Source organism: Rattus norvegicus, chromosome 1, assembly GCF_021556685.1.
Source record: "Rattus norvegicus strain SHRSP/BbbUtx chromosome 1, alternate assembly SHRSP_T2T, whole genome shotgun sequence".
Lineage (NCBI taxonomy): Eukaryota > Metazoa > Chordata > Mammalia > Rodentia > Muridae > Rattus > Rattus norvegicus.
In genome coordinates, this window is record NC_141534.1 from 250,403,198 (window position 1) to 250,423,891 (window position 20,694).

The 20,694-nt window shown below is 37.6% G+C and overlaps 1 protein-coding gene and 1 pseudogene across 9 annotated transcripts in view; both read left to right on the plus strand.

Annotated features, from left to right (window-relative positions):
- The first annotated feature begins 2,827 nt into the window (after positions 1–2,827).
- Cyp2c6-ps3 (cytochrome P450, family 2, subfamily C, polypeptide 6, pseudogene 3) lies at positions 2,828–7,527 on the plus strand (annotated as a pseudogene).
- An 11,941-nt stretch (positions 7,528–19,468) lies between these two features.
- LOC100911718 (cytochrome P450 2C6-like) overlaps positions 19,469–20,694 on the plus strand; it is a 46,589-nt gene continuing 45,363 nt past the window's right edge. For 4 of the 9 annotated variants that reach the window (XR_015687271.1, XR_015687295.1, XR_015687252.1 and 1 more), the window contains exons 1-2: positions 19,490–19,678; positions 20,411–20,516. Coding sequence is in view for 2 of the 9 variants with exons in the window: in XM_087659836.1 (XP_087515962.1) it covers positions 20,463–20,516 (54 nt within the window). In the remaining 7 variants the exon portion in view is untranslated. 9 annotated transcript variants of the gene reach the window in all.

Sequence of the window (20,694 nt, forward strand, 5' to 3'; positions counted from 1 at the left end):
GACTCTGACCCCATATGTAGCAATGAATATCCTAGTAAGAGCACCAGTGGAAGGGGAAGCCCTGGGTCCTGCTAAGACTGAACCCCCAGTGAACTAGTCTATGCGGGGAGGGCGGCAATGGGGGGAGGGTTGGGAGGGGAACACCCTTAAGGAAGGGGACGGGGGAGGGGGATGTTTGCCCGGAAACCGGGAAAGGGAATAACATTCGAAATGTATATAAGAAATACTCAAGTTAATAAAAAAAAAGAAATGTAAATAAGAACTACCCAATTTAATAAAGTTGGAAGAAAATAATAATTAGAATAACACATATCATTCCACTTAATATTTGAATATTTTTGATTCTCTTCTGAATAGTCTGGTCATTTTAAACTATGATTTGTAACATCCTTGAGTACCTACAATTTATTAAAGTCAGAGGAAACTACTCTGTCTTCAACCTCATTATTTATTATGTAGTAATTTTTATTCTTATCAATTACAGAATTATGATGACAGTTTTATGTCAAGTTGACACAAGCTAGTGTCATTTTGAAAAAGTGAACCTCAATTGATAAAATGTCTCCCTAAGAACTGGCTATAGATATAGTTTTAATTAGTTATTGATTGAATAGAACCCATCTCCTGATGGGTGGGGCCAACACAGGAGGGTGTTCCTGTGTTTTAGGAGAAAGCAGGATGAGCAAGCCTTGGGAAACAAGGCAGTAAGAGGCACCCTTCCATGACTTCTGTATCAAACTATACTTCCTGAACCCTACCCTGCCTGAGTTCTTGTTTTGACCTCTTCCAACGATGAACCATGATGTGGAATTGTAAACCAATTAAAGTCTTTACTCTCTAATTTGCTTTTGGTTATGATATTTCATCACAGCACTATTAACTCTAATTTAGACAAGAATAAAAAAATACAAAACACCTTTTCTTGGGGAGACAATATATTCAAGGACTCACAGTTCCTCAAGTACTTTCTGCTTAGTTATCAGATGTTTCTGTGGTCAGTTATACTGAGCTAGTTTTACTTCTAGAGTGATGTGAAGGGTGCAATCGCAATACTTTTCTTACATAGTCATATAGCTGATAGAGTGGTGATTTTGTGGAACTCCTAACTGATGTGATGGCTCTTTTGCCTGATCTTGAATCTCTTTTCCTTTCAACTCTGTTGTCTTATCCAGTCTCAATATGAGGGCCCTTGTGTTGATTTACTGTATCCTTATTTGCCCCATTTGACTGTCATCTCTTGAAGGCCTGCACGTTTCTGAACAGAAAAAAGTGGGGGAGTAAATCTGGGGGAAGAGGAGAGGTAGGTGGAAAATGCAGAAGTAGAGGCATGAGAGGCGTGGATGTACGATATTAGATGAGAATCTATTTTAAATAAAAAGGTATAATAAAACTACAGAGAATAACTATGGCCATAAGAAAATCTCATTGAATTCATTTTTTATATAAATTTTGTGATACTGACAGTTCTTCTGTTTGTCTTTTCACCAGTAGAACAAATAACAAGTCTTTATTTTCCATGACTTGTATTATAGGACGGGATAATACATAACCTTTTATTAAAGATGTCTGAGTAACACTAGACATACTTTATTTACTTAGTTGTATTCTTCAGTCTTTTAAATACTTTTTTTAAAAAATTATTTATTCTTTTTGATTTACATGCCAGATTATGTTTCCCTCTGGGTCCACCCTCTGACTGTTCCACATCCCATATCTCTTCCACCTCAACAACCTCACCATTTCCAAGAAGATTTCCACACCAACCACTTCACAAGACCTCTTAAATCCTTGAGGCTTCCAGTCTTATGATGCTTAGGTGAATCTTCTCTGACTGAACACAGAGCCAGCAATCCTTTGCTGTATATGTGTTGGGAGCCCCATATCAGCTGGTGTATGCTGTCTGGTTGGCAGTTCAGTGTGTGAGAGATCTTGGAGGTCCAGTTTAATTGAGACTGCTGGTCTTCCTACAGGGTTACCCTCCTCCTCAACCTCTACTAGCATTCTCTAATTCAACCACAGGGACCAGCAGCTTTTGTCCATTTGTTGGGTATAAATATTTGAATCTTACTCTTTCAGCTCCTTTTTGGATCTTTCAGAGTGCAGTCATGATAGGTCGGTTTTTGTGAACATTCCATGGCCTCAGTAATAGGGTCAGGCCTTGAGGCCTCCCCTTGAGCTAGATCCCACTTTGGGACACTGAATTTAATAGAAGAGAAAGTGAGAAAGGTTCTTGAACTTATTGGCATAGGGGGAATTTTCCTAAATTGAACTCCAATGACTTATACTCTAAGATCAAGAATTGACCTCACAAAACAGAAGGAAAGCTTCTGTAAGGCAAAGGACATAGTCAACAGGGAAAATCAGAAACCTACAGATTGGGGAAAGAAACTTCACTAACTTGACATCTGATAGAGGGCTAATATACACAATCTATAAAGAATTCAAGAACCTAACCACCAAAGAACCCAAAAAACCCAATCAAAAAATGGTGTATTAAATGTGTATAAATCTACACTTATTGAGAATGCTTGTGTAAATGTTTAATATTTGAAGTTAAATACACAGTTAAGTATGCCGTTAAACTTGGGCATGGTGGCTCATGTATACACTTCTAACCTTGGGAAGCTAAAGCAGATGAGTAGATAGTTTGAGGTATATCATGAGATATTAAAGCATGAAGAACAGCTTATTTTTGTTATTGTCACTAGAATAAAGTCCATGTAAAAGACAGATTACAGATCAGAAGCTAGCTGATTAGTCAATTATGCCATATTGATTCTGTAGCCACATGATAAAAGCTCTAAGCTACCTGATCAGAGCTGTGTCACTAAAGAGAAACTCAATGGATCTGGTCATGTTGCTGGTGCTCACTCTCTCCTGTCTCATTCTCCTGTCTATCTGGAGACAGAGTTCTGGGAGAGGAAAGCATCCTCAGGCCCTACTCCTCTCCCAATTATTGGCAATTTCTTTCATCTAGATTTGAATAACATCACCCAATCCTTAACCAGTGTAATTATGCTCCTCTAGTACCTTGCAAAGAAAGATAAATATAACTCTTTTAAAAATTTCTTTTCATTTTGAGATTATAATTACATAGTTATTATTTTGAGATTATAATATATTCTTCCTCTTTTCTCTTTCCAATCCTTCCCATATACTCCTTCTTGTTCTTTTATATAATCCGTGGCCATTCTCTTATTATTGTTGTTACATGCATATAGATATATTTATATATATATATATATTCCTAAATATAAGCTGTAAAGTCTGTATAACATTATTTTTGTGTACATTTTCAGGACTTGCCCAAACGGCATTGTAATCAATAATTGTAAAGCTAAAAACCTGTAAAGGTCATTTTTTATCCCCATCAGAAATTGAAGAAAAAGCAATTTTTATGGTGAATTAGAGAACTTTGGGTATTTACATATTATAATGACATTTGGAAAATTGCAAAAACTATGTATACTTCTCATCTTTATTTTATTTCTGTTTCCATATTTTTTGCTAAGTCTCTGGAAAGGGACACATGATACCATCCACCAAGTCAGGCAGCACTTTAAATCTCTGTATTTATTAGCATTTGGTGCTGAAGTTCTCTAAATAGCTGATGTTTTATTAAAAGAAACTATCCGTAGATGACGCAAAACACAGGAAATAAGAGAACTAAACATATTTGATACTATCCAAATTGACTTTTCTTCTGTGCCTGGGACCATGAATGCCTCAGGGTGAATCTGTTCTCTTAGCAGATGCCCATGCTGTGTGCTGCTTCAGTGGTGCACCATCTCCACATCTCTAGTAATGATAGAATGAACTTAGGGTCCCCACTATGGATTTTCTCTCTTCTTCCTGGGGCTAAGCTGCACAGGAAAAGCCTTATAGGTGTTGCTGAAACTGTCATCTGAGCATTGATACTTATTTTATTATGAGTGAACATGGAATTAGATTGTCCAGGTATCAAGTGATAAAAAAGAGTATTTTTAAATGTTGAGTACTCTTAGATTTTTAGTTTATTATTATTATTATTATTATTATTATTATTATTATTATTATTAAATTATTTACCTCCCAAATGTTGCCTATTACTCCCTTGAAGAGTTCTTCTTCATTCCCTTTCTCTTTTGTTTCCGAGAGGGTGACTTAGTCATCCCCCTTTCCTGGTATATAAAGTCTCTGTAGACTTAGTCTCATCCTTTCCCACTAAAGCCAGAAGCCATGTTTAGTCCTCTGCTATACATGTGTGAGAAGCCTTGTACAAGTTTGTGTATGCTCTTTAGTTTGTGGCTTATTCTCTGGAAACTCCCAGTGGTCCAGGTTAGTTAACACTCTTTGTCTTCCTGTGGGGTTGCTATCCCCTTCAGTTTCTTCAATCCTCCCACTCTTCTTTACCCTTCTTATAGTCCAATGTTGAACTGTAAATATATATCCTTTTCAGTCAGCGGCTTGTAGAGCCTCTCATTGGAAAGAAATGCTAGGTTTCTGTCTGTAAGCACAACATAGCATCAGTAATAGTGTCAGCATTTGGTGACTGCCCATGGGATAGAGTCTTTTATTCATGAGCAATTCATCCCCAAAATGAATTTGGAAAACTCTTGCTTCAAGTACTTACTGAAACATGATCAAGAGACTTGCTGAATATTTTGATGTGACTCTTTATTGTAATCTAAATTTCAACTGTCTGGGTCATCACATTGTGACAACACTGAAAAGTAACAATTACCCATTATTATGCTTTTCAATTTCCAGTTCTCAAAAGTGAATGGCTCTGTGTTCACTCTGTACTTTGGCATGAAGCTCATTGTGATATTGCATGGATATGCAGCAACAAAAGAAGGCTTGATTGATCACGGAGAGGAGTTTACTAAAAGAGGAAGCTTCCCAGTAGCTGAAAAAATTAATAAAGGCCTTGGTAAGTGTACATGTTTATGAGTGAGCTGGGTAGCATTCACAGTGAGGAAGAAGATAGAGAGCAAAGGCCAGACTTGATCCTGGGGCTCAGACTATGCCTCTCTAGGGTTGTGTCTTCTCCAATGCTCTCCTTCTTCCTGGGATCACATTGTAGTTTCTATTCCCATTTGTTCAGGAATTGCTTTTAGCCATGGAAATAGATGGAAAGAAATAAGACGCTTTACACTCATGACCTTGCAGAATTTGGGTATGGGGAAAGAGAGCATTGAGGACCGTGTTCAAGAGGAAACACAGTGCCTTGTGTAGGAACTGAGGAAAACCAATGGTGATCATACTTTCCTGTTTTGACTTTTCCATCCTGATACAGGTTAGAGTCCAATGGATCTACTGGTATTATTCTATTCAAAATGATGTTTTCTCTGTTGCTTTTGAATCAGGTATCATGAACACAGCATTTATTTTAATTTTCTAATAACTTACATCCTTAGAACAAACATACATTATTTATTGCTAGTCGTTTTTACCACAGATCAATTGCTATTTAAAATGGTGGCAGTGACTTCATCTACATTTAAAGATTCCAAACCAGATGTTATTTTTTTCATTTTCTTGAACTACTTTCATCTCCCCAACTTCACTGATGTGGCAATGTGTCTTGAATGCTCATTTTCATAGTCCTGGGTACTTATGAGTCAAAGTATATTTTCATTCCTTAGCTGTATTTAATAGAATTTCGTCATGATTTGAAAACTTATCATAATTTCATTTTATTATGATTTGTATGCTTTAAGAATTTACACATGACAGTATTAATCTTCAAACACAAAGAACTTAATAAAATGACTTGTTTAAGTAACCTTGAATTGTTTTCATTACCAACATCTCATTTTTGCTAATTATATTACATATCTGTCTTCTGTTGTGTAAACCATTTCTCTCTGTATTTGCTGTTTTGGCTTAGGTGATGAACAGATCTTCAATTACTATGTGAATGCTACTCAACCCTGAAATACATTTCATAGAACAGTCAAGTTATCTGCTTAAATTATGAAGAAACTTGTCTTTAAGTACTTTCTCCAAAATAAAATGAAGACTGACAATCATATTTTGGTGAAGTTTAAAATTTCTCCAGGGATTTTACCCATTAACAAAGATAAAGTGCCCTCTTGGTATATTTTAATAACATATTACAATTGTTTCCCATTCCTCAGGCTCACCCTGTGACCCTACCTTCATCTTGGGCTGTGCTCCTTGCAATGTCATCTGCTCCATTATTTTCCAGAATTGTTTTGATTATAAAGATCAAGATTTTCTTAGCTTGATGGAAAAACTCAATGAGAACATCAAGATTGTGAGCAGTCCCTGGATATAGGTGAAGAAAATTCATCTCCTCCTGAAAGCAAAGTTATGACTATTCTTTTTCACAGATCAAATTACAAGGGGACTAATAGTGATGTAATGGTACCCATGCCCTGCCTAGAGTAGTATGAATGGGACCTCTGGAAGAGAGGTCTATGTCCTTCGCTAAACCAACAGATAAATAAAGCACAAATGCCAAGAAAGCTCAAGCTGCTTATCTTCCTATGTGATGTTATTTTTATTTGACACACAGAGAGGTTTTTCTACAAATTAATCCATTGATTTTTAGAAAGATATTCAGTCACTCATAGAAGAACATTTTTGAACTACTCACAAGTTCTTGTACTATCAATAGTTAAAACCTACCCATTTCTGTATTTGGCATAAATAACAGTGTAGACAGAAAATATTCTTCTAAAGATATTTTGGATAATGATACGGGAAGCACTGAAACCACTGAAATGTTTGCTGCTTTATTTTGGATCCTCCATGACAAGGGAACAGGAAGAAATGATAATATGAATGGTGGATCATGAATATCTTCACAATCTTTCCCTGTGATGAATTAGCATCTCCAGCTCTCTGCCTATATAGTAGTTATGGACCACAAAGAAGTAAATAATGGTGTGTACTTTTTGTCAAGGAATCTTTAGAGGCGCACACAATTCCACGTTCTCACTTCATGTCAGAGATTGGATGATTGAAAAGCTTTCTGCAGTAAATTATGTACCCTATTTTAGCATGTACTAGCATCCAAAGTGTAAGGATTACATTACTTAATATCATATGATATTTAAAATTTGTAGGCAAAATTGAATTATTACTGAATATGAAAAAATTCACTGTGAACCAGGATTATATGGGCAGGATTTTCTTCCTCAATTTTTCTACTACATAGAATTTATATATAATTTTATTATGTATAAAATGGAGCAACTCTTTTTCAAGGTGAAAATAAACCATTCATGGGACTATAAATCAAAATCAGGCTTGCTAGATTATAGTATTTATGTACTTCTTTATTATACCTTATGCATTTAATAAATTCTTGGTGTTTTTCCTTGTAGTTCTGCAGTTCTTTCCCTGTTTTCATTGATTATTGTCTGGGAAGTCATATGACATTAGCTAAAAAATGTGTATCATACTAGAAACTACATTCTGAAGAAAATAAAAGAACATCAAGAATCACTGGATGTTACAAATCCTCATGACTTTATTGATTATGACCTAATTAAGTGGAAGCAGGTAAAGCGTTGATATATACTCATTTATTTCATTTTTCAAGTATTTTCTCATTCACTGAATACTTAAATATTTGCCAGAGCTTTGTAAACACTCAGTTCAGTGTCATTTGAACACTAACTTGAATAGTTATTGGGTGTGTGAAAATACAATATGGATTCAGGAACACATAAGGAGAATTGGTTAATTAGAACACATTGCCATTTATCTTAGCACATAAAATAAACAAAACCGAGTAGAAAGACAATATTAAGTGCAGCAGAGATGGAAACTGACCCAAATCATGCCATAAAGTATAAGTTATTGTGACTGATAAACTTTGTATTTTTTTGTTTTTCCCTGCTTTTCCAAATTCATGCCATTGTGTGATTTCATTTATTATTTATTCAATACATTGTGTAAGAAAGTATTCATTTGTAATTATCATTTTGTGCCTTAAGCATTTTTCAAACAGAAATGAGATTTTATTTTATTTTAATTTTTATGTTTTTTGTTCTATTCTTTATTTTTATGGTCCAGTCTTTATTCCTCTCTCAGTTCGCCTTCTGATTGTTCTTCATCTTATTCTTCCTCACCACCCTTGTCTACAAAAGGTTGTCCCCACCAGCACTAGGCCACCAGACCTTCCCACTTCCTGGGGCCTCAATTCTCTGAAGGGTTAGGTGCATCTTCTCTCACTGAGGTCAGAGCAGGTAGTTCTCTGCTGTAGATGTGTTGGGGGCCTCATGTCAGCTGGTGTATGCTTCCTGGTTGGTGGCACATGGTCTGAGAGATCTTGGGGATCCAGGAAGACTGCTGGTCTTCCTATGGGGTCACCCTTCTCCTTACCTTCTACTAGTTTTACCCTAATTCAACCACAAGGGTCAGTAGCTTCTGTCCATTAGTTTCCTATAAGTATCTGCATCTGATTCTTTCAGCTGCTTGCTGAGCCTTGAATTGGATCCCAATTTGGGCCTGTCACTGGACCTCCTTACCTTCAGTCTCTTCTCCATTTTTGTCCCTGCAATTCTTTCAGACAGGAAAAATCTGGGTCAGAGTTTTTGACTGTGGGATGTCAACCCCATTCCTTCACTTGACAATCTGTCTTTCTACCAGTTTCCTCTCCTGACTGTAGGGCATTACTTTTTTTAAAATTTAATTTATCAATTTATTTATTTATATTTCAAATGTTATCCTCCTTCCCAATTTCCCCTCCAAAAGCACCCTACACCACCCTATCCTCCTGCTTGCATGAGGTGGCTCCCCTACACACCCACTCACTCCACATCACTGCCTTAGCATTTCCCTACACTGGGGCATCAAGCCTTCAAAGGACCAAGGGCCTCCCCTCCCATGGATGCCAAATAACTCTGTCCTCTGCTACTTCTGCAGCTGGAACCCTGGGTCCTTCCATGCCTATTCTTCGGTTCGTGGTTTATTCCCTGGGAGCTCTGGGTGTCTGGTTGGTTTATATTGTTATTCTTCCTATGGGGTTGCAACTCCCCTCGGCTATCTCAGTCCTTTCTCAAACTCCCATGTGTGTCAGTCTCTGGTTGGTATGTCTTTCAGTCTCTGCTCCATTCTTTCTCCTTCTATTTCCTTTAGCCAGGAGAAATTCAGGGTTAAATTTTTGAAGGGTGAATGGCCCCATCACCAACCAGGGGCTGTGCCTAACCTCTGGATATGGTCTCTACAGGTTCCCCCTCCCCTTTGTTGGGTATTTCAGCTAATATCATTCCTGTTGGGTCCTGGGAGCCTTTGCTTTCCTGGCATCTGGGTCTTTCTGTTGGCTTCCCCCTGTTCCCCGTCTTTCATCACTACACACCTCTGTTCAATTTCTTGACCATCTGAACATCTCCCCTGTCTCCTTCCACATCTGATCCTGCCCCCTTCTTTTGCCTCTACCCCTCCTCTCTTCCTCCTATGTCCCTCCCACTTATACCTCCTGTTGTTACTTTGCTGCCCTTTCGATGTAGGACTGAAGCATCCACACTTTGGTCTTTCTTCTTCTTCAGATTCTTATGGTCTCTGAGTTATTCTGAGCTTATGGTCGGTATTCTGAGCTTTTGTACTAATGTCCACATATCAATGAATACATACCATGTGTGTTCTTTTGTGATTGTGTTACCTCACTTAGGATGACATTTTATAGTTTTGTGAGTTTCATTGTTTTAAATGGTGGTGTAGTACTCCATTTTGTAAGTGTACCAACATTTTCTGTATCCATTTTTCTGTTGAAGGACATTTGGTTTGTTTCCATTCTTTGGCTATTAGAAATAAGGCTGATATGAACATAGTGGAGCATATGTCCTTGTTATATGTTGGAGCATCTTTCAGGTGTATGTCCAGGAGTGTATAGCTGGGTCCTCATTTGGTACTATGTCCAATTTTCTGAGGGCATTTCTTCTGGAGTCCCTCCCTTTGTGTCCTGAGAATCTCTCACCTCCCAGGTCTCTGGTACCTTGTAGAGGGTTCATCTACAACCTATCTCCCAAGGTTGCCTGTTTTCACTTTTTTCAGCTGATCCTCAGGGCTTTAGTCCTGTTTACCCCCAATACCAGATAATGTTTCCTCTTTTGCCTGTCTTCTTTCCCACCCTAGTCCCTTCTTCCTTCTGCGCCCCACGATTGCTTTCTTCTCCCTGTCAAGTGGATTGAGGCATCCTCACTTGTGTCCTTTGACTTGTTAGCTTCCTTGAATTCTATGGACTGTATCCTGGGTATTCTGTACTTTTTTGGCTAATATGCACATATTAGTGAGTACATGCCATGCATGCCACTTTGGGTCAGAGTTACCTCACTTAGGATGACATTTTCTAGTTCCATCCATCTGCTGGCAAAACTCAGGATGTCCTTGTTGTCAATAGATAAATAGTATTTTCTTACGCAAATGAATCATGTTTTCCCTATCCATTCTTCCATCGTGGGACATGTGGGTTGTTTACAGCTTCTGACTGTTACAAATAAAGCCACTATGAACAAGTGGAACACATACTCCTGTAGCATGGTGGGGCATTTTCTGGGTATATGCCCAGGAGAGGTATAGTGGGTCTTCAGGTATATATATATTTCCAATTTTCTGAGGAATCTGCAAACTGATTTCCAGAGTGGTTGCACCAGTTTGCAATCCCACCAGCAGTTGAGGAAGGTTCCTTTTCTCCACAACCTTGCCAACATGTGCTGTAATGTGAATTTTTGATCTTAGCCATTTTGATGGGCTAAGGTGGAATCATGGGGTCATTTTGATTTGCATTTTCCTGATCACTGAGGACTTTGATCATTTCTTTAAGTGATTCTCAGGTATTCGAGATTCCTCTTTTGTGAATTCTCCGTTTAGTTTTATACCTTATTTTTTCATTATTTCCTGCATTCTACTCCTTTTGAGTGAATTTATTTCTCTTTGTTCTAGAACTTTGGTGTGCTGCCAATAGAGCAACATGAGCCAGGCAAAATATTACTGCTAAGTGGGAGATGGGAATGCAGGGAATACCATGATGTATCAATAACATTGAAGACCTAAATATATCACATGCTTGAGCTATAGAACATGAAGAAATAAATCAGACATGATGATCTGTATACCAGAAGACATCCATGGAGATCTGTGGGGGTGGGGGACAGCTGAAGCAAACAAACCATTACACTCTTTGAGGGGGAATAGGGAGCCATGTCAAGGTAGCCACTTTCTTTCACTGCTATTATGTTGCTGAAAGGCTAGCACAAGTAGGGAGTGGAATTGTATTTGAAGCTTCTGCTATGGTTGGCACAAAGTGGTGAAGCACTGGCAGGGGGCTAGGATAGCAGGTAAAATGCAGTGGACAGGTTGGGGCTACTGGGTAGGAAGTGACTGTGGTGTGTTGCCAGGGCAGCATCTAGTGGCAGAATCTCTTGGAGAGAATTCTTCCTCCTCCTCCTCTTCCTCCTCCTCCTCCTCCTCTTCCTCCTCCTCCTCCTCCTCCTCCTCCTCCTCCTCCTCCTTTGCACTTGATCTGCCATATTCTTGGTTGACGGGGTGGTGTCAGGCATTTCTGTTAGGAACCAAGATAGGCTTAGGTTGATCCGGTGGGAAAACGTAAGTCAACCACACCCAGTTTAAGTTGAGGGTCTGGTCCCTTCCAAATTCCATCCAAAGGACCATGTCCATATATTATGGCAGGGGGAGATAAATTTGGTGTGTGTCAGTGGAGGAAGATAGGAGGGTGTTTGGAGTTTTTGTAAATGTTAAATTTGTTTAGTGTAGACAGAGCTATTATTAATTGTACATTAGGGGGTATGTGGTTGTCTTTTGTTTTTGAAATTGGATTTCAAGGGTTTGATGTACTTTTTCTACTATTCCTTGAGGGAAATCCCTGTATGGTGAACAATTTCCCAACATGTGCAGAAGGTTTTGAATTGAGAGCTAGTGAAGTCAGGGAGATTATCAGGTTTTATCTGTTGAGGAATGTCATGATGGCAAAGGTAGAGAGCATATGGTGAATTAGCTGTTTTGACTTTTCACTTATTTGGGCTGTAGCCCACATGTGTATGGATCTACTGTAACAAAAGCATACTTTTGCCTAGCAAATTGAGAAACATAGATGACACCAATTTACCCTCAGGTGATTTATTAGAGAGCTCTGGGGTTGGGGTCCATCATTTTTAAAGCCGGGATGGTAATAATTGATGCACATGAGGAACATGCTTTTATTATCCTTCAGATTTAAGCCAGGGTGATGTGGGGGAAGCTGGCATGAAACCCTTTCATATTTGTGTGTATACAAATAAAATTTGTCTGTTTGTTCAATGGAGACCCCCACAGCTTACTACAACTGACTTCATGATGAACGTACCCTTAGGACATAAAACTCAGAGCACAGCCAATACTACTTGCCAAAATGAAAACAAAACAAACAAAACAAAAACTGAAAAACTAAAAACGAAAAAAACCCCTTAGTCATGAAAGTCCAGTTCTGGGAAAGTCTCCCAATGTATTATTCTTACTTTTTGGCTTCTGTAGTTCAGCTTCTAACTAATCATATTTTTAACTGAAGTATGTTAGCATAGAGTATGGTATTTGTGCTTAAAAGTTCATCATAAGAAATGCTCAGGGCTACATTGAGATCCAGAAAAACCAATGCTGTTACCAGCTGGCTAATAGATTTACTGTTGGCTTAAACCTATGTCTGAGCAGTCTCCTTTTATGGGTACCTATAAGACACCTTCTTTTGTGTCTTTCCTATGAAGACAATTACTCTTCATTGTGCTTCCTGATGTTGGAAGAAGGATAGTATGGGCATCCCTTTGAAAACCAATGCTGTTTGTCATATCCCATCCTGAAACTATAGTTTAGACCAGTCCAGAGACAAGTTTAGTAAAGGGAAAGGACCAAGGTTAGGTCATGCTGCCTATGTACAGATACTTCAGATTGTGTTTTGTAGCTCAAGGTTTTATCAGCTACCCACAATGATTCTAGTGGGAAATAAAACAGGTTAAGACATATTTCTCTAACTATTCCATAGGCTCTGACTTCAGCTAGTATCCTGGGCATTGAGGCCATAAGGATCACATCAATTTAAGAGCTTACTAATTTCCAATATAAATTCAAATATAAAGTTTTATGCTTTTTAGTCTAGCTTATGTCTAGTAAATGTAACTTTGTTTCTTTGGGATTTTAGTTCAATGTGAGTCAGGCAGCAAATTCTGCTTAACTTACACAAGATGACTTTTGGTCACCAAAAGTCTAAAGAATATTAATATAGAACTTTTCTGACTTCCATGTCAGAAAACAATGATCTAATTATTAACTAGATTTGAAAGATAAGGATCAAACTTTTTTGATCTCAATGTCAAGTATTATGATGTAATTATTAACTAAGTTCATGTTTGTTTTAAATAGGATTTAATAAGGTTGATATTGAATCACAGTACACAGTCAGTAAAGGTTGGTAGATGCAATAGAACTGAATGTCTATGTGGAGAAAAAAAAAAGGGCAAGATAAGGACTCACATCCTGGCTCAACTACCTGTCTCTGTCTGCCTAGGCAAAGGACAGAATCTCCAAGACTTACCTTTTAATCCCTGGTGGAAATAATTTTGGCTTAGACAAAGAAAGTAGAGAAAATCAAATGAAATACTGAAGTGAGCATTTTAAGAAAATACACAGAATATGTATAATATGATTTATGAAATACTGTATAACAGTTTTAAAAGACAATTTTCTGTGATAAGAGAGCTTAGCAATATCTTTTTAGCCAATTTAGAACAAGTATGATGTCACCTCTACAAGGATGCCACTGCGTGAGCTTTGCCATTATAATTAGAATAACATATATCATTCCATTAATATTTGAATTTTTATGATCCCATTCTGAATGGTTTGGTCATTTTAAACTATGATTTCTAACATTCTCAATTACCTATGATATATTAAAGCCAGAGGAAACTGCACTGTTTTCAACTTTCATTATTTATTGTATAGTATTTTTTTCTTATCAATTACAGAGTTATGATGACAGTTTTATGTCAAGTTGAAACAAGCTAGAGTCATTTTGAAAAAGTGAACCTCAATTGATAAAATGTCTCTCTCAGTTCTGGCTATAGATATATTTTTAATTAGTGATTGATTGAAGAGGACCCAGCTCATGATGGGTGGAGCCATCTATGGGAGGGTGTTTCTGTGTTTTAGGGGAAAGCAGGATGAACAAGCCTTGGGAAACAAACCAGTAAAGTCATCTCTCCATGACTTCTGTATCAGTCTCTACTTCCTGAACACACCCTGCTTGAGTTCTTGTTTTGACTTCCTCCAATTATGAACCATCCTGTAGAATTGTAAACCAATTAAAGACTTTCCTCCTTAATTTGCTTTTGGTTATGATATTTCATCACACCATTATTAACTCTAATTTAGACAATAATAAAAAATAGAAAACACTTTTTCTTGGGGAGACAATATATTCAGTTACTCACAGTTCCGCAAGTATTTTCTGCTCAGATATCAAATGTTTCTGTGGTCAGTTATACTGACCTAGTTTCTCTTCTAGAGTGATGTGAAGGGGGCAATTCCAATACTTTATTAATGTAGTCATATAGGTATACAGCTGTACTTTGGTGATTTTGTGGACTGCCTAACAGAGGGTGTAGCTGTTTTGCCTGAACTTGAAACTTTTTTCCTTCCTACTGTGTTGTCTTTTCTAGTCTCAAATAAGGGCTCTTGTATATTTTTACTGTATCATGATTTGCGCCATTTGACTGTCATCCCTTGAAGGCCTGCACTTTTCTGAATAGAAAACCGAGCATCGAGAGGAGTAGTACTGCGGAGAGAAGGGAGATGGAAGAAACAAGGAGAAGTAGAGGGATGAGAGGCCTGGATGTATGATATTAGATAAGAATCTATTTTAAATAAGAAGTTGTAACAAAACTACAGTGAGTAACTATGGCCATAAGAAAATCTCACTGAATTCATTTTTTTCTATGTACTGTGTGATACTGACAGTACTTCTGTTTGTCTTTTCACCATTAGGACAAATAAAAAGTATTTTCCATGGATTGTATTTTATGATCTTTTATTCAAGATGTCTGAGTAACACTAGGCGCACTTTTTTACTTAGTTGTATTTATCAGTATTTTTTATTGGATATATTTCTTTATTTACATTTCAAATGTTATTTCCTTTTCTGGTTTCATGTCCATAAGACTCCTAGCCCCTTAGCATCTCCCATAAAAGTGTTCCCCCCCATACGGACCACTACAATCCCCCTGACATTACCCTGCACTAGGGGTCCAACTTAGGCAGGACCAAGGGTTGCCCCTTCCACTGGTGCCCCAACAAGACTATTCTCTGCTACATATGTAGTTGGATACCTGGGTCAGTCCATGTATAGTTTTTGGGTAGTGGTTTAGTCCCCAGAAGCTCTGGTTGGTTGGCATTGCTGTTGTTATGGCATTGCAAGTCCCTTCAGCTCTTTCGATCCTTTCTCTAATTCCCCCAAATTGTGTCCCATTCTCAGCTCAGTGGTTTGCTGCTAACGTTTATCTCTGTATTTGACATGCTCCTGTTGTGTCTCTCAGGAGAGATCTATATCTGATACCTGTTAGCATGCACTTCTTAGCTCCATACATCTTATCTAGTTTTGGTGGCTATATATGCCACATGTCGGCAGGGTCTGAATGGCTGATCCTTCAGTTTCTGCTCTAAACTTTGCCTCCATAACCCTTCCTATGGATATTTTTCCTTCATTTTAAGGAGTGAAAGCACCCGTATTTTGGTCATGCTACTTCTTGAGCTTCATGTGGTCTGTGAATTGCATCTTGGGTAATTCGAGTTTGGGACTAATGCAGACTTATCAATGAATGCCCACCATGTGTGTTTTTCTGTGATTGGGTTACCTTACTCAGGATGATATTTTCTAGTTCATTCCATTTGCCTATGAATTCCATGAAGTCATTATTTTTTTTCTTTTTTTCAGAGCTGGGGACCGAACCCAGGGCCTTGCGCTTGCTAGGCAAGTGCTCTACCGCTGAGCTAAATCCCCAACCCCAGTCATTATTTTTGATTGATTAGTAGTACTCCTTTGTGTAAATGTACCACATTTTTTGAATCCATTCCTCTGTTGAAGGGCATCTGGGTTCTTTCCATCTTCTGGATATTGGAAATTAGGCTGCTATGAACATATAGGAGCATGTTTCTTTGTTGTATGTTGGAGTACCATTTGGGTATATTCCCAGGAGAGGTATAACTGGGTCCTCAGGTAGTGGAATGTCCAGTTTTCTGAGGAACATCCAGACTGATTTCCAGAATAGTTCTACCAGTTTTCAATCTCACCAACAATGGAGGAGTGTTTCTCTCTCTCCACATCCTTGCAAACATCTGCTGTCACCTGAGATTTTTATCTTATTCATTCCGACTGGTATGAGGTGGAATCTGAGAGTTGTTTTGATTTGCATTTCTCCGATAACTAAAGATGTTATTTCTTTACATGCTTCACAGCCATTCGATATTCCTCAGCTTAGAATTCGTTGTTTAACTCTGTACCCCACTTTTTATAGGGTTATTTGGCTATCTGGAGTCTAACTTCTTGAGTTCTTTGTATATTTTGGATATTAACCCTCCATTAGATGGAGGATTGATAAAGATCTTTTCCCAATCTGTTGATTGCCGTTTTGTCCTAATGCCGGTGTCTTTTTCCTTACAAAACTTTGCAGTTTTTTGAGGTCTCATTTGTCTATTCTGGTTCTTAGAGCATAAGCTGTTGGTGTTTTGTTCATGAAGTTTTCTCCAATGCCTATGTGTTCGAGCATCTTCCTCACTTTTTCTTCTATTAGTTTCAGTGTATCTGGTTTGATGTGGAGGTTGTTGATCCATTTGAACTTGTGCTTTGTACAGGGTGATAAGAATGGATCAATCCACATTCTTCTACATGCTGACCTCCAGTTGAATCAGCACCATTGTTTGAAAATGCTATCTTTTTTCCATTGGATTATTTTAGCTCCTTTGACAAAGATCATGTGACCATGGGTCTGTGGGTTTATTTCTGGGTCTTCAATTCTATTCCATTGATATAATCTGCCTGTCTCTGTACCAATAACAGTTTTTATGACTATTGCTCTGTAATACTGCTTGAGGTTAGGGATGGTGACTCCCCCAGAAGTTCTTTTATTGTTGAGGATATTTTTCTCTATCCTGTTTCTTTTCTTATTCCAAAGGAATTTGCAAATTGTTCTTCCTATTTCTATGAAGAATCGAGTTGGAAATTTGATGGGGATTGTATTGAATCTGTTGATTGCTTTTGGCAAAATGGCCATTTTTACTAAATCAATCCTGCCAATCCATGAGCATGAGAGATCTGTCCATCTTCTGAGATATTCTTTAATTTCTTTCTTCAGAGACTTGAAGTTCTTGTCATACAGATCTTTCACTTGCTTAGTTAACGTCATATCAAGATATTTTATTTATTTATTTGAGACTATCATAAAGGGTGCCATTTCCCTAATTTCTTTCTCAGCCTGTTTATCCTTTGAGTAGAAGAAGGCTACTCATTTGTTTGAGTTAATTTTATCTCTAGACATTTTGTTGAATTTTTTTAGCTGGTTAATAGTTCTTTGGTAGAACTTTTGGGGTCACTTTAGTATACTATCATATCATCTGCAAATAGTCATATTTGACTTCTTCCCTTCCAATTTGTATCACTTTGACCTCCTTTCTTTGTCTGATTGCTATGGCTAAAACTTTGCATACTACATTGAATAAATAGGGAGAGAGTGGGCAGTCTCATGTAGTCCCTGATTTTAGTGGAATTGCTTCATATTACTCTTCATTGATTTTAGTGTTACCTACTGTTTTGCTGTGTGTTGCTTTTACTATGCTTAGTTTGGGCCTTGAATTTCTGATCTTTCCAGGGCTTTTGTCATGAAGGGGTGTTGAATTTTGTCAAATGCTTTTTCTGCATGTAATGAAATGATGATGTGGTTCTTATCTTTGAGTTTGTTTATATAGTGGATTACATTGATGGATTTCTGTATATTAAACGATCCCTGCACCCCTGGGATGGAGCTACTTGATCATTATGGATGATCATTTTAATGTGTTCTTGGATTTGGATTGCAAAAATTTATTGTGTATTTGTCAGTCGATATTCATAAGGGGAATTGGTCTGAAGTTCTCTTTCTTTGTTGAGTCTTTGGTTTTGGTTTAAGAGTAGTTGTGGCTTCATAGAAGAAAACTGATAGTGCTCTGTCTGTTTCTATTTTGTGGAATAGTATAGACAGTATTGGTATGATGTCTTCTATGAAGTCTGATAGAATTCCGCACTAGTCTTTTAAATACTTTTTAAAAATTTATTTATTATCTTTATTTAACACTCTAGAATATGTTTCCCTCTGGGTCCACCCTCTGACTGTTCCAATCCCGTATCTCCCCCACTTCAACAAACTCCCTATTTCCACGAGGATTTCCCCACTGCCACCCCATCAGACTTCTTAAATCCTTGAGGTTTCCGGTCTCTTGAGGGTTAGGTGCATATTCTCTGACTGAACACGGCCTGAGCAGTCCTCTGCTGTAGATGTGTTGGGAGCCCCATATCAGCTGGTATCTGCTGCCTGGTTGGAGGTTCAGTTTATGAGAGCTCTCGGAGGTCCAGGTTAATTGAGACTGCTGGTCTTCCTAAAGGGTTGCCCTCATCCTCAGCCTCTTCTAGATTTCCCTAATTCAACCACAGGGGCTGGTAGCTTCTGTCCATATGTTGGATATGAATATCTACATCTTTCTCTTTCAGCTGCTTGTTGGGTCTTTCAGAGAGCATTCATGATAGGTCCATTTTTGTGAACACTCCATAGCCTCAGTAATATTGTCAGTCCTTGGGGCCTCTCCTTGAGCTGGATCCCAGTTTGGGACACTGATTTTAATAGAAGAGGAAGTGGGAAAGTTTCTTGAACTCACTGGAAAAGGGGAAATTTCCTAAATTGAACTCCAATTGCTCATACTCTAAGATCAAGAATTGATAAACGGGACCTCGCAAAATTTGAAAGCTTCTGTAAGGCAAAGGACATAGTCAATAGGGAATATCAGCAGCCGACAGATTAAGGAAAATTATTTCACTAACTTGACCTCTGATAGAGGGCTAATATCCAAAATCTATAAAGAACTCAAAAAGCTAACCATCAAAGAACCAAACAACCCAATGAAAAATGGGGTATTAAATATTTATAACGTTACAGTTATTGAGAATGCTTGTGTAAATGTCTGAGGTAACAAATATTTCAATTATACACACAGTTAAATATACAGTTAAACTTGGGCATGGTGGCTCATGCATATACTTCTAACCTTGGGAAGGTCAAGCAGATAAGTACACAGTTTGAGTTATATCATGAGATGTTTAAGAACGAAGAAGAGCTTATTTTTGTTATTGTCCCTAGGATAAAGTTCATGTAAAAGAAAAAGATCAGCAGGTAGCTGATTAGTCAATTATGCAATATTGATTCAGCAGCCACATGATAAAAGCTCTATGCTTCCTGGCAGAGCTGTGTCAATAAAGAGAAACTCAATGGATCTGGTCATGTTGCTGGTGCTCACTCTCACCTGTCTTATTCTCCTGTCAATCTGGAGACAGAGTTCTGGGAGAGGAAAGCTCCCCCCAGGCCCTATTCCTCTCCCAATTATTGGCAATATCTTTCAGCTAAATGTGAAGAACATCACCCAATCCTTAACCAGTGTAAGTATGCTTATGCTCCTCTTTTACCTTGCAAGGAAAGGTGAATATAACTCTTTTAAAAATTTCTTTTCATTTTGAGATTATAATTACATAATTATTATTTTGAGATCATAATATATTCCTCTTTCACTTTTCTCTTTCCAAACCCTCCCATACACTCCTACTTTTCTTTTATACAATCAATGGCCATTCTTTTATTAATTGGTACATGCAAATAGGTATATTTATATACATATATTCATAACTATAGCGTATAAAGTCTGTGTAATCTTATTTTCATTTACATTTTCAGGACTTGCCCAAATGGCCTTCTAATTGATTAATGATTGTAAAGTTAGAATCCTATGAAGGTTCATTTCTATCCCCATGAGAAATTGAAGAAAAAGCAATTTCTATGGTGAATTAGAGAACTTTGTGTCTTTACATATTAAAATAACATTTGGAAAATTGCGAAAACTATGTATACTTCTTTTCTTTATTTTATTGCTGTTTCCATATTTTTTGCTAAGTCTCTGGAAAAGGGCATATGACACCATCCACCAAATCATGCAGCATTTTAAAGATGTGTATTTATTATCTTTTGGTATTGAAGTTCCCTAAATAACTGATGTTTTATTAAAATAAAATATCCATAGATGAGGCAAAACACAGGAAATAAGAGAACAAACATATTTGATACTATTCAAATTGACTTTTATTCTGTGCCTCAGGGTGAAACTGTTCTCTTAACAGATGCCCATGCTTTGTGCAGCTTTGGTACTACACAGTCTCCACACTTGTGGTAATGATAGAATTAACTTGGGGTCCTCACTATGGATTTTCTCTTTTATTCCTGAAGGTAAGCTGCACAGAAAAAGGCTTACAGGTGTTGGTGAAATCGTCATCTGAGCATTGACACTAATTTTAGTATGAGTGAACATGGAATTAGATTGTCCAGGCATCAAGTGATAAAAAAGAGTGCTTTTAAATGTTGAGTACTTTTACATTTTTAAATTAATATTAGTTATTATTATTAT